The sequence below is a fragment of the Grampus griseus genome (genome assembly GCF_964374135.1).
Source record: "Grampus griseus genome assembly, chromosome: 2".
NCBI lineage: Eukaryota > Metazoa > Chordata > Mammalia > Artiodactyla > Delphinidae > Grampus > Grampus griseus.
In genome coordinates this window covers 60998931-61017286 of record NC_139018.1, presented here as the reverse complement: position 1 = coordinate 61017286, position 18356 = coordinate 60998931, and the positions used below count along the sequence as shown (strand labels likewise).

General features: G+C 37.1%; 1 protein-coding gene across 1 annotated transcript in view; it reads left to right on the top strand.

Annotated features, from left to right (window-relative positions):
* Positions 1-13378, top strand: part of TTC6 (tetratricopeptide repeat domain 6) — a gene marked incomplete at both ends in the record, with an annotated part of 196312 nt that extends 182934 nt beyond the window's left edge. The window contains 5 exons of the mRNA XM_082649376.1: positions 400-610; positions 3358-3510; positions 4262-4432; positions 12567-12792; positions 13242-13378. Coding sequence (XP_082505502.1) covers positions 400-610; positions 3358-3510; positions 4262-4432; positions 12567-12792; positions 13242-13378 — 898 coding nt within the window. The remainder of the gene's footprint in view (positions 1-399; positions 611-3357; positions 3511-4261; positions 4433-12566; positions 12793-13241) is intronic.
* Between the last annotated feature and the right edge of the window lie 4978 nt (positions 13379-18356).

Here is an 18356-nt window from a genome sequence, read left to right as displayed (position 1 = left end):
AAATAAATAACAGTGGATTTATTTTAATCTGATTTAAATAGTGTATTTTATAAATAATAGCATATGTCTTTCTATACTGGCCACTGATAACTGTTAAAAACAGGTTCAAGAAGGCCATTCAGATTTTTATAATTCTGAAAAAGAACTCTAGCATGTCATCCCAGCATATTCTGCTATAAAAATGTCTCTTACCTCCCCTCTTTCCTTTTACCAATATCTTTAAAGAATCCATCAGGCTTCCTTAGGTCATATGGACTTACACAATTAGTTCTTATGATAATAAAAAATAATAAAAATTAAGTTTTTTAAGGGTCAATGCATTTCTTTATGAAGAGGTTATATACAGGAAAGCAGTTAGATTATTCACCAGAAAGCATCAATATTTTAATTTGTTTTCAGAAATAAAGAGTTTGAAGAAGCTGTCAATTTCTTTACCTGGGCTGTGAAAATTGATCCCTACTTTCTGGATGCTTACATCGGACGGGGAAATTCTTACATGGAATATGGACATGATGAGGCCATCAGACAAGCACAGAAGGACTTTCTGAAAGCACTGCATTTTAATCCAGTCTATACAAAAGCCAGAATTTGTTTAGGCTATAATTTGCAGGTAATACTGTATAACAACATTTTACCACGGAAGCACCTTTTGGGCAAGAAAAAGAATATATTTGGCCTGTTAGTGGTGATGGGGATACATGATATTTCTTTGGCTATGAACATTTTACCTTTCTTTTCTTATTCGTATTCAGAGCAACGGTGAGAAGCAGGGGTTTGATGAGTTATAGGCAGCCTGCCTGGAGAGCATACCCAGGGACCTGGCGTGATAGTGAGATGAGGATCTTCTGAACCTGAGTTTCCTTAACGCCTGCACCCCTTTCTACCTCACCCCCTTATACCTACCACACTTATAGACAACTTTTAAACTTGCCTGATGAGTTTCACATATAAGAACCTGGCTAAAATTTGTTTCACTAGCTTATACCTGGGCTCCATAGGTTTTGGCCTATTAAATTAGTGAAAAGCTAAAGGGAATAAACAATGTATGATCTATGCGATGGACCAGACAACCACTGCATAGAGATTTCTGAATTCAGGTCATCTTCCAAATGGCAGTGACTTAGAACATACCGGAAGGCAAGAGACCAGGCATTTGTCCTTCCAGCAAGTTGGAAGGGTGTTGCTGTGTTGTGTTGTCACACAGGTCTCTGAGTGATTTCTGGGACACTCTGACCGGACCCATGCACTCACCGAGCTATGTGCACTGACAAAAGATGTAGTGGTATTCGTGGAATAAAGTGCTAGATGTGTTATATTTTCCATGAAAAGGAAAGGAATAATCTTTTTATCCCTTTTAATATTAAAAAATTTAAACAGTGGTCCAAAGTATATTTAAATTATGGTAATTTGCATAAATTCCTATTAATAATCTGTCATTAAAGTTGAATTTTTTTCATTTAGAAGTAAGTGAATTTGGCTGACCTAAGATTAATAATATTGGAGGTGGTTGTGGGTTTGGTTATAGTGAGGTATGCCCAAGAACTGATTAATAAGGGAAGTAAGATTGCCTTCTGAGTGTTAAACATAAAATTAGCCATTATTTGATCACAGTAGAAATTCGCAAAGTCAATTTAGAGACAGGGTGACTCCTAAAACAGCTAGAACTTACTGTAATCAAAAGAAATGTGTTAACAGCATCATTCATTGCATTCAACAAGGATTTACTGAGCACCTAGTATAGGACAGGAACTGATCTAGGCCTAGTGATACAGCAGTGCCCCAAATACACTGGTTCTTCTTGTAGAGTTTACTACCAACTGGAGAGAGAAGCACCAAGCAGTCTTATTAATAAGTATTTAATTCTATTCAGGATAAGTGCAACCAAGAAAAAGGATGGGTTTTAGGACAACTTATAACCAGGGAACCTAGCTTCATTTTAGGGGTGAGGGAAGGCTTTTTGAGAAATTAACATTTAAACTGAGGTGTGAAAGACTAGAATTAGGACTAGGAGTTAGGGCTTAGAACACAGTGTTCCAGAGAGAGGGAACAGCCCATTATAAAGTCTTGTGAGAAAGAGACAGAGGGCTCAAGGGGATGGAATGTTATGGACAAGGGGAGAGTGGTATGGGATGAGACTGAATTGAGTAATGACTGGAGGTGAAGGTCTTTTTAACTGGTCCAGGTCAGTGAAAAATGGGAATGTCACTCACCAGAGCAGTGACATCAGATTTGTGTTTTATGAAGATCTCACTGATCTATATCAATCTGAAGGAGGATTGAAAAACACATTAGTGTGAGGAAGACTTGAATCAGGAAAGGAAGGACTGAAAAAGGAGAGTTAGAGAGGCCCATCAAATCCTGTTCGGGGGAAGAGTGACCATTTCTCGGACGAATATGAAACAGATTCCCCTACTATGTGCCTACCCCTAGAGTTATGGAAGTGAGCAAAACAATTGTTGTCAGAACAGACAAGTTCAATTCCTTGTTCAATTCGATGTTGGTTTCTCCATAATTTACTGTGAGGGAGAAGCTTTACTGGTTAGAGAACAATGTCTAGTTAACTTATTCGTTATATTTCGTGTTAGTTTTATGCAAGAGTCACTGGGCTTTGCTTGGTTTATGTGAGAGTCCGCTTCTGAGGCTCTGGCAAGTTGGGATTTTGAACCCACAGGAATAAAGGACAGTCCCTGGACTGTGCTGAATTTATCAGCTCACTGCCTTCCTGTGATGAGGTATTTAGTTGCCAAATGGCCTTATCTAGGAAATACTCTGACATCATTCTGTTAACAGTGTCCTCTCCTAACCTTCTTTCTTTTTTTCCAGTTGGCGCTAAGGTTGGTATACACACCTGCTTGGTAGATTTGCATGCAGTTTTCATGGAATGTGTGATGCTGGTACAACTTATCAAATAGGTTTTACACCATCAGTTTATTCATTTACTTATTCAACACATATTTATTTTATTATGTATAGTATGTATAACTGGAGATTCAATGCCAAACAAATAGACAATTCCTGCCTGTGTGTGCAGAGCTCAGTGTAAAATTTGTGGTGATTGTCAGAAGCATTGGTGTTTCCCGTCGTGGTCAAGATTTTATGTTGTTCAGGACTGGTATAAGAGATGACTCTGACAATTAGATTTATTTCAGTTAATTAAAATTTCAGCATAAATGCTCAGAGGTAATCAGTCAATTGAATGCACTCACAGTACAGCCTACTTCCTTGTTTAAAATACCTTAGATTAAGCACAATATAAATATACCCTTACTAAAGGCTTTATTTGATTAAGTTAGAATCATAAACATTTGTCATGATATGGACAATTTCCTACTTGGTGTAAATGGAAAATTATTTTAGGCCCAAGGAAAATTCCAGAAAGCTTGGAACCACTTTACCATTGCCATAGAAGTTGATCCGAAGAGCTACCTAGCCTATGAAGGAAGAGCTGTGGTCTCTCTTCAGATGGGTGATAATTTTGCTGCAATTCAGGATATAAATGCTGCCATAAAGGTAAAAATCCACTCAGATTATATTATCATTAGCATTAAATTAACATCATCAGTGAGTAAGATCAAATAAGAAGTTCTCTGTTGCTCTCTAAAAGTGACTTGTAGAGAAAATAATGTTTGTATTTTTTCCCTAGGAGATTCCTAAAGAGTTATTATAGCTTACCAGTTTTATAACCTAATGCATTTAAAAAATTTAAAAACAAATCCCTAATAAATGTTGATTCCTCTCAGTAAATGCAAATTTATAGTTTCATGATACATCAATATTATTGTGTAATAAAAAATGAATGCAAAAAATAAAATAATGTTCTGGGTTTGAAGGAACTAAAGAAAGAATAGTGTAAATCCCCAGCTTCTTCTGTAGTGAAATGGCAAATAAAAAATGCAGTGACAGAAAATCTGCCTTTTTTCTTCTAGATTTTGGATTCTTTTTTTGTAAATTTAGGTAGATGTTGTAATCTTTAACAGAGCTAAACAGATGAGCTTTTTCCCCCTTACATCTATTCTTTGCAAAGGAACTGAGTAGAGCACTAAGATTATTTGTTTTATTGCAACCAAATAAACCAAGTGTTGACACTGAACCAACTTCATTCGGAGTTGTTTCTCAAAATATTTGCTCTAATGGGGTTTCACTTGCCCTGTAAAATTACTAGTTTCCCACAAAGAGATTTCATAAAGTCCATTTTTGCAGACATGAAATTGGAGATAAGTACTATTCCCAGATGCTAAATACTCATACTGTTATATTGCAGATCAATACTAGAGCAGAATTCTTAACAAATCGTGGTGTGATTCATGAGTTTATGGGTCAACAACAGAATGCAATGAGAGACTATCAAGCAGCAATTTCTCTAAACCCCACGTACTCGCTGGCTTACTTTAATGCAGGAAATATCTATTTTCACCACAGACAGGTTTCCCAGGTAATATGAGTTTTCTTTAACATTTTCTTTTTGACCGTAAATGCTTTCTCTGCTACATATAGTTTCAAAATGCAATCCTTATATGTCAGGTTAATTTATTCATTAGCTCTTTAAAAATTTTTTTCTCTTTCATAAAAATGTTTATAATTATTTATTAAATGTTTACACCTCTATGGATTTTTTCTCCTCATTATCATCAGCCACTCAGCACTTGTCCAGTAAACACTGTTTTGGACTTCTCTGAGTGCCGGCAGTCGTCGCCTTGCTATCCATTGTCACCAGCTTCCAGCCTGGAATCCTCTGCTCTTTGCCCCCACTTAGCCAAATGTCAGACTTCCTTCCAGACTCTCTTTCGTGATGTGATTATCTAACTCGTCTTAATTTCTACCTTTGCTGAGTTTCAGTCACATGAGCACTTGACTGGAATAAGGAGATATGTCTGTTAGTTCTGGTTTTCATGACAACTTAATCTTTTTGGACCTTAATTCATAACGGCTGAAATGAAAGTGTTGGGCTATTAGATGATATTTTTTATATTTTGAATTTATTTTATTTGAACTGTAATGCATTGCATGACTCAAACGCTATTTTTTGTTTTTTTAAATCTATATTCACTCTTTTGTTCATCTTCAATTTTATTTTGTTCTTTGTCTATCTTTTTGAGTCAGAAGCTTAATCCATTTATTGTCACCCTTTCATTTATATTGTGATAAATTGTTAAGGTTATGCTTTTTCCCCAAGTACTGTTTTCAGCAGTATCCCCTGTATTTTGCTCTTTAATGCTTTTATTTTTGTTTTCCCAAAACATTGCACTTGAAATTTTATTTCTCCTTTGACTAAAGAATAAATTAATAGGGCACTTAAAATGTTCAAGAGGAAGGGCTTTTATATTTTCTAATATTGGAGTATAATTAGTCTATATCCATACCTTTTTTTTTTAATTTGGTTTATCTTGGATAGAGAAAGGTTTATTCAAGTATCCTATAATTAGTGTGGCCCTAGATAGTTTTCTTTACATCTCTTGTAATTTCTGCTTTATGAAAATTGCTGCTATTTCATGTATAGATGTTCATACATATTACATATGCATTGCGAATTGTAGTCTTCAGCATTACAAATGCTCTTCTTTGTTTCTCTCTGGAATAAATTCTCCTTTATCTGATGTGAAGATCCTGACCTCTGATTTCATTTGGTTTGCTTTCGCCTGATAGTCCTTTGCCCTTCCTTTTATTTTCAGTGTTTAGAATCTTTCGTTTTAGCTGTGTCTCTTTTATACAGCGTAGAGCTGGATTTTGGTTTAGATGACAATTTGAAAATATTTATCTTTTAATAGGTAGGTTATATCCCATTGACATTTTGGCACGGTCAATATGTTTGGTCTTAGTTCTGTTATTTTATATCATATTTTCTGTTTACATGTATTTAAAATATTTTATTCTGTGGTCTGTTTTATTTTAAAATTTCAGAGTTTTTCTAATATTTAGGAAGGTTTACAGTTTGCTTTAGTGATGACCTTTATAAAAATACCCTTGTACCCTTGCTTCCTTATTTCTTTAGTTCTCTTCTATGAAGAACAATAAAATGACCCTTTAATCTCTTCCTCCCTTATTTCTCCCTCTCATCTATTAGTCAATTTTAGTTAGTATTATGCTCTTTTGAAAAATGTTTATATTTATATCCTTAAATCTGCTTGAGCTTGTTCTGTTAGCTTGTCATGTCAGCTTGCTTTCCACTCTCTCTGTATTCTTCCGTTTTGTTGTGTTTCGTCATTCCTACACTGCCAGAGGATTTAATATTTGCATATACTATTTTGTTACCTTTATTTCACGTTTAGTCTTAGTTCTTCAGTTAAATATATTTAATTCTCATCACCAGGCTTTTTGCCAAAGTTTACCTCCTAACCAATCATTTCTTGGCGGTCTGAAATTAGTCTTCTAGTAGAGTCCTGAGAAAGGGTTCATGACAACAATATTCCTTGAATTGTTTCATGTTCACAGCTGTTAGCCTGCAGCCTTTATATCTTACGACAGCATGTCTGGGTTTAGAGTCCTTGACTCATTTTTTCTTTCCTTGAGTGTTTTGTAAGTGCTGTTTCACTATTTTTTTGGTGTTGCATATGTTGGTGTCAAAAGCCTGATGCAAACCTGATTTTCGTTATTGGTGACTTCTTTTTGTCAGGATAACCAAAGTTTTTATTTTATTTATTTTTTTTAAGTGAAAAGTTTTTTGTTTTGGTTTGGTTTTTTTTTGCGGTACGTGGGCCTCTCATTGTTGTGCCCTCTCCCGTTGTGGAGCACAGGCTCCGGACGCGCAGGCTCAGCGGCCATGGCTCACGGGCCCAGCTGCTCCGTGGCATGTGGGATCTTCCCGGACCGGGGCACGAACCCGTGTCCCCTGCATCGGCAGGCGGACTCTCAACCACTGCACCACCAGGGAAGCCCATAAGTGAAAATTTTTTTTACTTAAAAGTATGTGTTAGAGTTAAGCTTTTGGGGTCAAAGTTATCAAGTACAGAGTGTGCATTTTCAATATGTAGATTTCAGAAAATCTTTATTGAATTCAATGTAAATATTTTTCTCTATTTCATTGTTTTGATTTTCTTCATTGGGGATGAATACCAATGATTATAAATAGGACGTCTTTTGACTCCTATATGCCAATTATTTTTTTCAAATGTTTATCTTTTAACATCTGTTTCATTTTCTTTTGCATCCCCTAAATTTTTACTGTGTTTTCTATTATTCCGTTGTTGACCTTATGATCCAGGTTTCTTTAAAACTTTTTTTTTTAGTTCTGTCCCATTTCCATGACATATCTTCCTGGCCAGGAAGATCCTTTTTCTAAGATCCTTTATTATTTATTTATTTATTTCTTAAATGCAGTTTCTTCCTTAACAATTTTTTTCTAGTTTATTTTATAATGTTACATTATAATTTTTATCTACATTGTAGGAATACATTTTTTTCTGGGCAATTTTTATGATCTTTCCAAAAATTAAGCTCTTACTTTTTTATCTTTGTTTTTTACAGTGAAGGCATGCAAATTACTTTTCTGTTCCTTATATTTGAATGAGATAATTTTTTTTTTCCTGGACTAATAGCAGATTTTCTTGTGAGAGATACGGTGATAGGCCATGGTAACTTTCCGAGTTGAGCTACCACTGATGCTATTGCACAGGACTTTACAGTATGTCCTTTCTAGCCTAGCCTGGTTTGGGAAGGCTTCTACCACAAGCTCTGTGTTTCTCAGAACTTTCCACAGGCCTTGTTTCTAAGATAACATTCTCATTTTAAAAAGTTGTTTTTATTGCTTGCATTTTCTGAGATCTGTAACCTCTGTATTCTCCTCTAACACCTGATCCTGTCACCATACCCCTTAAAAATGATCTTTGGGGCACCTTTATCTACCAAGAGGCTAAAGTCCTTGTCTGTATTTTGCTGGAAAAGCTGAGCAGATATTTCCTGATTCCACTTAGTTCTTCATTCTTTCAATCTCCTTATATTTGTAATGTACCTGCCATGTGCTAGGAATTAAGATCCTGAGGATACAGAGCTAAACAAGATAAGGAAGACTTCTTTTATGATGTACCTTACATTTTATTGGAGGAAGAAATAGAAAATAAACAATATTAGTAGTGATAAACATTTAATACCATCTTATTTAAGCATCAGTATATCAGTACTAGCATACGTGTGGGACTATATGAGATTACCTGGGTGGATAGTATAGATGGAGAGAAGGGGTTTAAGGAGCAAGCCCTGGGGCAATACCAGTGTTTGGAAGTGAAGTAGAGAGGAGACTCCAGAGTGTAGACCAAGTGGGGAGTATCCAGTCAGGATGTTGGGAAGGAAAGCAGGAGAGCATGATATCACCTCAAGAATAAAGTACTTTAAGAAGGGAAATGTGTCCTGTGTCAAATGCTGCTGAGAAGTCAAGGAAGGGCAGGATGGAGAAAATCATTGATGACTTTGGCAAGAACATTGTTGGAGTCGCAATGGCATCAGAGCCTTGAGCGGAAAGGGTTGTAGAGAACATGTGAGGTGAAGAATTAGAGACAGTTCAACGAGTTGGAGAAATTCTTCTGTGAAGAGAAGTAGTGAAATGGGGGTGGTGGCTAGAGTGGAGTAAGGTGTTCGTATTTTTAATTTTTTAAAATATGAGGGATGCTGATTCATGCTCCTGTGTTAATGAAAGGATCTAGTAGAAAGGGAGAAATTGTTGGGGCAGGGGAGAGTGGCAGGGATAATTAGAATCAAAATCTTTGAGGATTTGATGGGGCTAAAGTTTGGAAGTTCCAGGGGTGGCCTTTGAAGGGAGCAGGACACACTATCCATTATGTTATGAGGGAAGGCAGAGAGTTGGGGCACAGCTGGCTGTAGCTAGGTAGATTTTGATAGTAGGTATTTCTCTTAAATGATTACATTTTTTCCATGGACTATGAGTACCAGTTACCAGTTAAGAGTGAGGATGGACAGGTATAAAGGGGGAGAGTATGGCTAGGAGTTTTGAAGAGAAAATGTGAAATAATTATTTTAGAGAGCGGTAGGGTGCATGTTCTAGGGAAGTATAGTAGAACCACCAGACAACTTCAAGTTCTCATTTGAGGTTGTGGTTAAATTTAAAGTGAGATCTTGACTCCATACTGCTTTGTATATAATTATTTCTATACAGATTCAGTACAGCTTTCTGTCACCCCACAATTGTTTCTGTGTGTTAGTCTCTTATCTCCTCATTCCAGTTAAGCTCTTTAATGCCAGGAATCACACTGCTTTCTCTTCTCTCCATATTTCCTTACTCAGAAAGCCCATCTATACCCATGGCTTATACTACATGTCAGCCTCCACCTTTCTTCTGAGCTCCTAACCCATATTTATCGCCAGTTGCTAAAACTGGATGTTTTACAAGTGCATGAGAGCCAAAACTGAATTAATCTCTCTATCCTCTATGCCCCGTCCAACTCTTCTTTGTATAACCCTGTCTCAGTTCAAGATGTCATTCCATGGAGTCACCTGAGTAAAAATATTAGCATCAATTGCAACTTTCTCTTCCTCAACTTCTTCATCTAATCAGTCATCTAATCCTGTCAAATTTCCTTCTTAGTTTTTTTCTCAGATATGCCCTTTCCATTCTGTTTCTACTGCCATTGCCTTAGTTTAGCTGTTTCCCAAGTTAGATCAGTTAGCTTGCTGACCCCTGTGATGAGGCTGGTTGACCTCAGTGGTGAAGCTAGCTGCTGGGACAGAGAATTATCAAAGGTATTATTATATAAGGCATGAATGAGATTGTCATAGCTCAGACCTCAGACAGCTGGGAGGCTAATGTTTTCCCAGGCTGACAGGCCAGGGTCAGTTGCCTTAAACTTCCTCAAGCTCAGACCACACTCTGGCTGGGTCTTGGCAATGTTTCTCTGCATTGTAGAGTTAGTTAAGGAGCATTAGACAAACACAGTGCCCAGGGCAATTTTCTGTTTCTGTCAGTGTTTAAGGTCCACATGAGAGGGAGACCCTCACATTTAAACTTATTTGTCCTTAATCACTCTATGGACATCATGTATAAAACTATTTGGTTAGATCTAAAGTGTAGTTTGATCTTTGATTTTTTTTTTTTTTTTTTTAAGTATGGCTCTTGCTCCCCCAAGCTGGGGACACATCAGCTGGGCAAATATTTGATCTAAAATGTATTCCGCTCTCTGTCTTGATATACTGGATACTCGGGCTTTGCAGTATGTGCTCCCTTCAGAGACAAGCAGACTTTGAGAGTAGCTATTCAGCTATTTTGGTATGCTGTATGCTTCTGTGTGGAGCAAATTCTTCTATTTCCTGTCCATCCTCCCCCTCCCGCTTTGTTTCTGATGTATGGAAAGAAGATTTAGGGCCAGGAGGAAGGGTCCCTCAACAGACCAGATAATCTCTAAAGGATTAAAACATGTATGTGTTCTGGCTTCTTTTATGGTTGGTTAGTGACTTAATGGTTTTAAACCACAATTGGATGAGCTACATGCATGTGTCATGAATTACAGGTGACTTTTAAAAAATACCTGGATCTGCTTCCTAATTACTTACAGATATGAGGACATTAGACCAATTGTTAAATGAAGGCCATCTATTGTGGTAGGCGTCTTTGGCCTCTAACTACTTCATAGTTAATGCTCCTGTTCTTCAAGTAACCTCATTAAATTTATAGGCTTTCATTTTCTAAGTAATATGTTTTCAAAGTTGTAACAGAAAGTTACATTGTTCAGAGTTAACCATACTATTTTGTTTTACTAAGTTCATTTATTTTAGCTGAGGTAGGCATTTGCTCCTACCTGATTGCAAGTCATGCTTTTGTGATGTAGAATTGTGTAGCCTTTATTGATCATTTACTGGTGAATTAAAATGAAACAAATTAATTTTTGAAGGAAATCTTGGCTCTGCTTCGAGTCATTCCCTTGCCTCATTTGTAATGACTGTGAGTCCAGCCTCCTGTTCAGGAGTGAATTCTCTTTAATTTAAGCTCTTCACAGAGGGATGTCAATTCTGCTGCCATCTTAAGGGATCCTTAAATTGCACTTAACTACAGCATAGAATAGCTCCCATTCTGGGATGAGATGGGTCACACAATCTTGATCTAATTGCTTCTCAAAAGTCTCAGGCAGTAAAATTCATGGAGTATTACCTGAGGGCTATGACATCTCTCCATTTGTAGACACTGGCAAAAAAAAAAAAACAGATGTATCAATAATAATTGACTGAGTCCTTACTATATTCTGCATATTTTTCTCAGTACTTTACCTGTCAGCTCACTTAATCCTCATAGCAGCACTGAAAGTAGGGTTCGATTTGTTGCCTCCATTTTATAGACGAGAAAAATGGAGTCAGAGTGTTTTAGTTACTCACCAAAGAGCTAATAAGTGGTAGAGCCAGGGTTTGAACCTAGAAATCTGGCCCCATGGTCTGGGCTCCTGGCCACCATGCTCTCAGTGTTTCACTTCACCCACAATGGAAGTGAACTGAGGACACATCCCTGAGAAATATAGAGAAAAATAGTTCCATGAAGAAGACTGATAGAAAATGATCAGAGAGGTAGGGGAAAAACTAGGGAGACACCCTGTCTCAAGGACAGAGAGAGTTTTAAGAGGGAAGGGGAGACCAAGAGCATCTGTGCCCCAGAAATGCCATGGAAAGAAAGGACTAGAAAATGCTTACTGGGCTTGACGACATCTTCAGCCTTAGCAAGAGCAGACCTCATGGGCTAGGGGGAGGTAGATAGAGCCCAGACTGTGCTGTACTGGGGAAAAGTCGAGTGGTAAGGAATTGGAGACAGCAAGCCATATTGTTAAAAACAACTTTTCCTTTAGGGAAGTTTTAAAGTAGGAGGCACATTTTCCATCCATCATAGAGTTAGAGATGAGATTCCTACCTTGAGTAGTAGGGTGTCTAATCGGCATCTCAAGCAATGTGTGATGAAGGACCAGTTTTTAAAAATTTTCTAACTTAATGTTGATCAAAACCCCAACACCAGTCGATGGACCACAATTTGGAGGGTCCCTTCCGGCTTGATGACGATTTGTGAATCATCTAGAGTTTTTGATCTTCTTGACAAGCTGATTTTAATCTTCTGTCTTTCTTCCTTTATAGCTTTTCATAGTATAACGGAGTTTTTAATCTCTTTTGGTAAGGTTTAGAACTTTATTTTCAAAATTTGCTTCTCTCTTTAGCCCTTACTCTGCTTTTATATGAAAAATGTTAATTTTCAAACTTATATTTATCCTCCTGTGTGACCTTCTTTTCTAACTTATATTTTACTTTTTTCTACTGCTGTACAGGGATGTGAGATTTGTGTGTAGTGGGGGAGGTGGAGGTGGTAGTGGAACATTTCACCTCAGCAGAGAGTATTTTGTCTCTGACACTATCTAAAACTGCTGACACATGGTGATAACAAAAAGCAGACCAACTATTGGTTGGTTTTATTATTGTCTTTTACATTCTCTACAGATGCTGGCACCTCCTTATCATCTGTATCTGGGATGAAATGCTTCCACTATCTCCTCAGTGTGCCACTGGCCTTAGTTTTATATTAAAAGTGTTTCAAGTTGCTGTATAGCTGCCAATTAAAATATATTCAGATTATCATTATCTTCACACTTTTGTAGGCTATTGACTACTTCTCAAAGGCTTTAAAGTTTGATCCAGAAAATGAATGTGCTACCATGAATCGAGCTATTGCAAATACAGTATTAAAGAGATATGAAGAAGCAAAAGAAGACTTTGCACGTGTAGTTGAAAGCTGTCCATTTTGGGCTGCAGTATATTTTAACAGAGCATACTTCTACTGTTGTTTAAAGCAATATGAACTAGCTGAAGAAGACCTAAGTAAAGGTATATTTTTTTGTAATTTTTTGATTAATATTATAATGGTTGATTTGTTGGTTTTTGATGACAAAAGAAGAAAATCATCAAGTCTGTTTGCCTAGATAAACTAACATTAGAATTAATGGTTTTATATATCATATCTTTAATGTAATCAGTATGGATTCCTTTATGTAATAACTTACAGCATTGGTAAGCTAAGACATAGAAAATTATTAGGGAAACCATACATAAACATTGCCAGCCTTTCAAAAAAGACATTGTACTGTGTTTTCCCAAGTTAATTTTCTTAGAAAGATTCAGTGTTTTAAATTTAACTAAATAATGAGGTACATATGAGGAAAAATGTTTTCAAATAGATAATACTAAAGTTCTTATATTATAAAATTTTTATTTAAAAAAGTGAAGCTTTTTGAATGCTAGCATAAAACATATCTTGAAATTTTTTTCTTTTACAGCTCTGTCTTTGAAACCTAATGATGCTCTAGTATATAATCTTAGAGCAGAAGTTCGTGGTAAAATAGGTCTGATTGATGAAGCTGTGGCTGACTATAACCAAGCACTTTATCTTCAGGAACATGCCTCAGTGGTATGACTACATAGACCATGGCTTCTGTAGTAGTCTACACAGCTGTTCTTCCATAAATTGAAAAGTATTTGTTGCTTTAAAAAAAAGTTTGCACTGTCTTCATTGTTTTGTGCTTTATGTTTAGTCTTTTATATAATTCTTTAATGCATTTTAGCAACACCTTTTTGTTATATATTAATTATAAAACTTTCAGATCATTTTCTGCAGATTTGGAACAACTCAATAATTCAATTTCTTCACAAGGTGTAGAATTTAAATGAGAATGTTTCTCAAGGGACATATTAACACAAAATATTTTCTTTAAAGTAAAATAATTCCTTTTAAAATAATACTGTGTGATTTTAGAAAATGTCTCATTGACATTTTCATCAATACCTAAATGTAATCAACAGTATCCAGATCAAAAAAAAAAGAGAGCTGATGACTATAAAGAAATTGAAGTCAAGCACATATCCTCTCTCCTCCTTTGAACAATATCTACACAGGTCTGTATTCTTCCCGCTACTCATGTTTTTCCAGCATTCCTCTTTTTCATTCTTCCCGCTACTCATGTTTTTCCAACGTTCCTCTTTTTCATGTTGCCTCCCTTCCAGAACAGCACCTATAAAGATTTGGAGCGTCCTCTTTCCTTGACATGCCTCTGCCTCTTTAATGCATATGTCATAAAAGTATATAAAAAATCTGCATACACTTATAATTAGTGCATCATAGAACTTGACAAGTAGAAATACATTAAAACAGCTAAAATTTCTTTTTTTTTAACATCTTTATTGGAGTATAATTGCTTTACAATGGTGTGTTAGTTTCTGCTTTATAACAAAGTGAATCAGCTAAACATATATATATATCCCCAAATGTCCTCCCTCTTGTGTCTCCCTCCCATCCTCCCTATCCCACCCCTCTAGGTGGTCACAAAGCACCGAGCTGATCTCCCTGTGCTATGTGGCTGCTTCCCACTAGCTATCTATTTTACATTTGGTAGTGTATATATGTCCATGCCACTCTCTCACTTCGTCCCAGCTTACCCTTCCCTGTCCCCCTGTCCTCAAGTCCATCCTCTACATCTGTGTCTTTATTCCTGTCCTGCCCCTTGGTTCTTCAGAACCATTTTTTTTTCTAGATTCAATATATATGTGTTAGCGTACGGTATTTGTTTTTCTCTCTGACTTACTTCACTCTGTATGACAGACTCTAGGTCCATCCACCTCACTACAAATAACTCAGTTTCCTTTCTTTTTATGGCTGAGTAATATTCCATTGTATATATGTGCCACATCTTCTTTATCCGTTCATCTGTCGATGGACACTTAGGTTGCTTCCATGTCCTGGCTATTGTAAATAGAGCTGCAATGAACATTGTGGTACTTGACTCTTTTTGAACTATGGTTTTCTCAGGGTATATGCCCAGTAGTGGGATTGCTGGGTCGTATGGCAAAAATTCTTAATAGGATATCTCTTTGGTGAACCAGAGAACCCCTTCCCTTTATCTCACTGATAATAACAAGGTTTCCTGACTTGTAAACTCATTTAGATTTGCTTCACTCAGTTTATTTTCCTTCTTCGTTTCATTCTTCCAGTACATCTCCAGCTCCTCAGAGACCTGTGTTCACTGAGATGAGGCATTGTGGAAAAAAATACCCCTATCTACTCAGTTTCCTTTGTTTTCAGTTTGATGTACCAGATTTTCACAATACAAAGCTGATTTTTATTCGTAAGCCACTGTGGGGATTCGTCACAGTCTTTCAGGATAGTTTTCTTAGCATGATATGTGGGTCCATGTGAGGACTGTGTCGTGCCTAGTAAGTTATTTCAGTTGGTGATTCAGACACCTTTAATACGCCTCTTCAGATCCTCTCATTCTCACTCGTCTCCAGAACCTTTAGTCTCAGCCCGGCCACAGATGAGATTCAGGCCAACCTCATGCACCCACAGACAGACCCTCATCTTGTGCTCCAGCCACACATCTCTCACCTACAGCGCTGGGCATCTCTTTTAAAGCTGAGGTGTCACCTGCTGCGGTAGTGCCCAGCCACATGCCTGGCAGATGTGTAGGGGACCCAAGTCCCTGTCAAATGAACTTTTGATGATGAGAGAAAGGAACTAGTAGATAGGCTCTTATCCATCTCTTGGTGGAGTGTCCTGAGACACTTGGTTTATACAGCCTCCCAGAGGATGGTCCTTGGAGATTAAGCAATCAGTTCACACATACTAGCGGCCAGCTTTGAGATGTATCTTGTACTGGGGCTTTTTGGCTTTTGGCTTTTGGCTTCCCTGCTTTGCTTCCTTTTGTTACTGCTCCTGCTTTTTTGGGTTTGCACTTCTTGATAAAGTCATTGCCCAGAAACATTTTCCTCTGGCTCTGCTTTCTGGGACAACCCATGCTAAGACAATTAGTAATTTAATATTTTTTTCCTGATTACATACAAATACTTATAACAAGAGGCAGGAATGATACAAACCAAGGGCCATGATAGCGTAATGGAGCAAATCATATCTAACATGCCAAAATGCTACATGGTGACCCCGGGTCCACATCCCCTGGGTACCCACAGTTTCTGTCTGTACTGACCCCCAACCTCTTGCAAGAACCTACAACTTTCCACCTGAGGCCCTTCTCTTGGTCCACACATAGGCTAAGCCAGACCAGGCAAGGTATAGTGTTCTCTGCCTCACGTTCGTTGTCTCTACTTCTTTACTCATGTCTTGTAAGGTAGCAGGTATCATTAGATGAGGAAACTGAGGCTCAGAAGGGTCCAGTTATATGATCAGTGTCACACAGCTTTTAAATGGTGGAACTGAAAGTCAACCTCTATTCTAGTTTAAAAGCCTCTGCTCCTTTTCACCTAAAGAGAAATAAAACAAGATGAACTCATAGTCTATTAAATAACCTTTATCGTGATGACATCAAAGCTCTCTGTCTGCCTAATGATTATTAGTGCAAAAAAGGGATTTCCAGTCTTTAACACTTCTTTTGTACTGGCATATATGTGTATTTATTTATGTCTATGTCTACGTATCTATGTATCTAGCCTAGCCTTAGATAAATGCGTGATGGTAGTAAGATTATCTTGAGCTTTTAATTTGAAATACAGTCAATGGGCAGCATTTTACATTTTATCTTTAATAATACAGACCAGATAGGAATGACAGTAGAAAGGTCAGTATGTTGGCAGCAAGAAAGGGAAGAAAAAGAAAATTTCACTTGCTAAAAATCTACTAAGTACCAGAAACCTATGGCTTAAGGACATTTTCATTTCACCATTGTACTTGAGACAGTCTTATAATTCTCATTTCACAGAAGAAAAATATCAGGTACAGAAAGGTTAAATAATTGGTTTAAAGCACCTCGAGTATAATGATGTTATCTAAATGTAGTTTCATTTTTATTTATTCAATATATTTCTTTAAGTTGACTTGCTAGTGTTAATTGAATTTATTTAGAGAGAAGGAATTTGTAAAAATAAATGCATAACTATTAATAAGTTTGTCCTTGTTCTACCTAAAGTAACCTTTTTATACCAGTGTTCCTCATATCACATTTTAGGAAACACTGTGCTGTATAGTGTCACTGCTAGATGGGTGTAGCTGGAAGAGAAATCACATTGAGGGAGGGAAAAACATATAATGCCTCCTCAGTGAGAAAGAAGAGAAGTTGATTTATGCCTGGACAGGCAGCTTGGAGCTAGAAGCAATATCCTTGAGCTGTGAGAGTCTCGGTCTACCTTCTTAGCGTGTTGTAACAAGATCTCACTCCTAGAGGTTCTCCAGTGGCATAAAAATGTTTTGTTTGTCAATGCCTGAGAATCACTGATTTCCAAAAATAACAGGCACTTTGACCATCTACTATGAGATCCCAATGTTCAACTTGTCTTCTCTTCACCCATCTTTACCTGGCTAATTTATTCTCAGGAAGAGATATCTTCCTCTCCCTAGGAGGGTGGCTTAGGTCTTTTCCCTCTACACTTCCACAGCACTGCTACCTACTCTTTTGGATTACCCTTCAAATCTGTATATCCTTGTTTAATGACTGTCTTCCGCACTAGACTAGAAACTTCGAGGGCAAGGATTAGGTCTATCCTGTTCACCATGGTATCACCAATGCTTGTCATAGTTCCTGGCACATAGCTGGTGCTTCATAAATATTTGATGTATTTACTTAAATAAAATGCAGGTCTGGACACTCATAATGCAGGACATTATGACCCAACACACTACAGATATGTGTTTTACTATTCATTTCTCTGATAAAGTGAGCATCCTGTGAGATTCTAGGCACAGACTCTTCAAAGGTCAAAGCAATGACAGCACTCATCCTCAGTGCTATTCTTATTTAATATCTCCTGTGAGTAGAGAGGTTCTTAGCATCCACATAGCTTTCACAATGTCTAACTTACACACACACACACACACACAGACACACACACACACACGGCACACTTAGAACTATAAGATGAATACCTTAGAAAATGAAATTAGGAAAAACCAAGATGTAATGAATGAGATCAGTCTGCTATAAAAATAACAAGTAGGTAGCTGTCAAGGTGATGAGGGTGAAATGTCTGAAATCATGATGTGTTAACATCTCAGACTAATCATTGTAATTTTTTATAATTGAATGATGTCATGACATAATCAAGCTGTAACCCAATCAAGTATAGTGAATAAGAGACTATAACAAATTTTTAATTGTTCCCCTTTAAAAAATGATATCTTGCAGTAATCAAGGGGCCATGGTGTATACTGTACCTAAAATTGGGGCAGGGAGTGGTCAGAGTGCAAACATTTATATGCATGTTCCTGGGCTCTATCTGCTGAACTGGTGTTCCAAAGAGTGGATAGGAACACTCTGATCTTTTGACTTCTTGTTAGTTCATCCCCATAAAATAAATGGGTCATACCATTGTCATAGTTTTAATCCACTAAACCGTTAAGGTAATCCAGCTACTTCTGTTCTTTCTGATTCTATGCTAGCCCGGAAACCTTT